The sequence below is a fragment of the Gossypium arboreum genome, chromosome 13 (genome assembly GCF_025698485.1).
Source record: "Gossypium arboreum isolate Shixiya-1 chromosome 13, ASM2569848v2, whole genome shotgun sequence".
Classification (NCBI taxonomy): Eukaryota; Viridiplantae; Streptophyta; class Magnoliopsida; order Malvales; family Malvaceae; genus Gossypium; species Gossypium arboreum.
This window is the reverse complement of record NC_069082.1, coordinates 21,840,367-21,843,498: the sequence shown is the minus strand read 5'-3', so window position 1 is coordinate 21,843,498 and position 3,132 is coordinate 21,840,367. Positions and strand designations below refer to the sequence as shown.

At 33.6% G+C, this 3,132-nt stretch overlaps 1 protein-coding gene across 1 annotated transcript; it reads left to right on the top strand.

Annotated features, from left to right (window-relative positions):
• The first annotated feature begins 262 nt into the window (after window positions 1-262).
• LOC108465398 (uncharacterized) lies at window positions 263-2,257 on the top strand. Its single transcript, XM_017765728.1, has 2 exons — window positions 263-641; window positions 2,043-2,257. The coding sequence occupies exons 1-2, from the start codon at window positions 263-265 to the stop codon at window positions 2,255-2,257; spliced, it is 594 nt and encodes a 197-aa protein (XP_017621217.1).
• Window positions 2,258-3,132: the final 875 nt, after the last annotated feature.

Below are 3,132 nucleotides of genomic sequence, written 5' to 3'. Positions count from 1 at the left end.
TTGAGAATTGAAAAAAGGAAATTTATCAACGTTAAAGTTAAAAAGACAATATCAAAATGCATGTCTAGGATTCATTCTTTGAAAGATTTGGTATTTAAGCATGCCGAGTGCACCACCTCTCTTTCAGGGTTACCTACTTGGTGAATTGTTTTATTGTATTTTTTATTAGATCGTATAAACTTTGGTTTTGAATTTTATTAGATTCCTGTTGTCTAACAAAAGTTGATAATTTTCTAATTTTGATTCTGTTGCTTAACAGAAAATGGAAACTCCCATCAATGTTGTGGAAGATATGGACTTATGTGTTGTGATTTCTGAAGTCAACATGGTTGATTCAAATCCAAGAGAATGGTGGCTTGATACAGGTGCTACATGTCATATCTGCTGTGACGAAGACTCTTTTTCTGAGTTGCAACATTGTGAAAATGGGGAGAAACTCTATATGGGCAATGCTGCAACTTCTAAAATTAAAGGGAAGGGTACCGTAGTTTTGAAGATGACTTCTGGCAAAGAACTCAAGCTTCAAAATTTGTTGTATATGCCTGAAATACACAAGCACCCTGTTTTTGGGACACTTCTTAGTGTACACGGCTTTAAGATGGTCTTTGAATCCCAGAAGCTAGTTTTGTCTAAGGGGGAATGTATGTGGCAAAGGGATATGTATTAAATAACATGTGGACACTTAATGCAATCTCTGTAAAAGCAAAGACAATGAATAAAAATGTTGCATCTTCCTCTGTTTATATGCTTAAGTCATTTGATTTATGGCATGCTAGGCTTAGGCATGTTAATTATGATACTTTACATAGATTAATTAACTTGAAGCACATTCCTTCATTTCACATTAATGTGAAACTTGTGTTGAGAAAAAATTAACAAGGTCTTCATTTCAAACTGTTGAAAGATGCATAAAACTACTTGATCTAATACATAGCAATGTTTGTGACTTAAAGTTTGTTCAAACGGGAGGAGATACTAAATATTTTATTACTTTATTGATGATAGCACAAAATATTGTTACGCGTATTTGCTTAACAGCAAAGACGAAACTATAGGGAAATTTATTCTCTATAAGCAAGAAGTTGAAAACTAGCTTAATAAAAAGATTAAGATGGTAAGAAGCGATTGTGGTGGTGAATATGTCGAACCATTTGGTGAACAACGTGCACAACATGGTATTATTCATGAAGTAACACCACCATACTCTCCTCAATCAAATGGAGTAGCCAAACGAAAAAATTAGACTCTAAAGGAAATGATGAACGCATTGCTAGAAGTTATCACAAAACATGTGGGGGAAACTATTCTATCAATTAATTACCTTTTAAATTAAGTTCCCCATAAGAAAAGGGACAAGACACCATATAAGTTATGGAAAGGGAGAAAACCTTCCTACAACCACTTAAAAGTGTGAGGGTGTCTTGCAAAGGTAATGGCTTCATTACAAAAGAAAATGAAAATAGGTCTTAAAATGCTGGATTGTATTTTTATTGGTTATGCAAATCACACCAATGCATATAGGTTTCTTGTGTATGAATTGAAAAATCCTAACATTCATAAGAATACTATATTGGAATCAAAGAATGCTTCATTTTTTGAAAATATCTTTCCTTGTAAAGCTAGAAATGTTGATTCAAGTTCAACAAAACGAACTTTAGAGACTATAGATGAAAATAGTCCTAACAAGGCTGAAACTGAGATAGAGCCAATAAGGAGTAAAGGAGCAAGGGTCGAAAAGTCTTTTGGATTAAATTTTCTAACCTTTATGCTAGAGGCTGACCCTTAAACGTATAATAATGCTATACGATCATCCAAAAGCACATCATGGAAAGATTCTATTAAAAGGGAAATGGATTCCATCATGCAAAATCATACATGGGAATTAGTGGATCTTCTTCCGAGAATTAAACCATTAAATTCTAAATGGATTTTCAAACTGAAAATAGAAGTAAATGGAACAATTCATAAGTACAAGGCTAGATTGTTTATAAAAAGTTATAGACAAAAGGAAGGCCTTGACTACTTTGATACTTTTTCTCCAGTATCTACAATAACTTCTATAAAGATAATACTTGCAATTGCCACATTGCGGAATCTAGAAATACATCAAATGAATGTTAGAACAGCTTTCCTAAATGGAGATCTTGATGAAGAAATCTACATGGTACAACCTAAAGGTCATGTAGTTCTAGGACAAGAAAGGAAAGTTTTTAAATTGGTGAAGTCTTTATATGGACTTAAGCAAGCACCAAAATAATGGCATGAAAATTTGATAATGTCATGATGACAAATGGCTTCAAGATTAATAAGTGTGACAAATGTGTGTATGTCAAAACTACCAATGTTGGATATATAATCCTATGCTTACATGTTAATAACATACTCATTGTTGGAAGTAACAATGAAATGGTAAAGCGTACCAAAGACATGTTAAATTCAAGATTTGACATGAAAGATATGGCACTAGCTGATGTAATTTTAGGTATCCAAATTAAAAGGTTATCTAAAGGTCTCATATTGACTCAGTCACACTATGTGGACAAGATTCTTGCGAAATTTAACAAGGATAATTCTAGTATTGCTAGAACTCCAATAGATATGAGCCAACATCTGTCCAAAAACAAAGGTGAAAGCATTAACCAAGTGAAATATGATAGGTTCATAAACAGTCTAATGGACCTTATGAGGTGCACTAGACCAAATCATGCTTTCACTGTGAGTAGTTTAAGCAGATTCACAAGTAATCCAAGGGAAAACCACTAGAAAGTAATTTTGAGGATACTGAGATATCTCAGATATACTCGGGACTATGGATTACATTACTCCAGAGATCCTGTTGTTTTAGAAGGATTTTCATATGCCAGTTGGATATCTGATATTCAAGATACCAAAGACACAAGTCGATATGTCTTTACATTGGGAGGAGGAGCTTTGTCATGGAACTCCTCAAGACAAACGACTATAACCAGATCCACAATGGAATTTGAGTTTGTACCTCTAGAAAAATCAAGAGAAGAGGCAAAATTGTTTCAAAACTTCTTAGAAGATATTCCTGACTAGCCAAAGCCTGTGCCCACAATATGCATATATTATGATAACCAAGCAACAATTGGTAGAGCAAAGAATGCAATG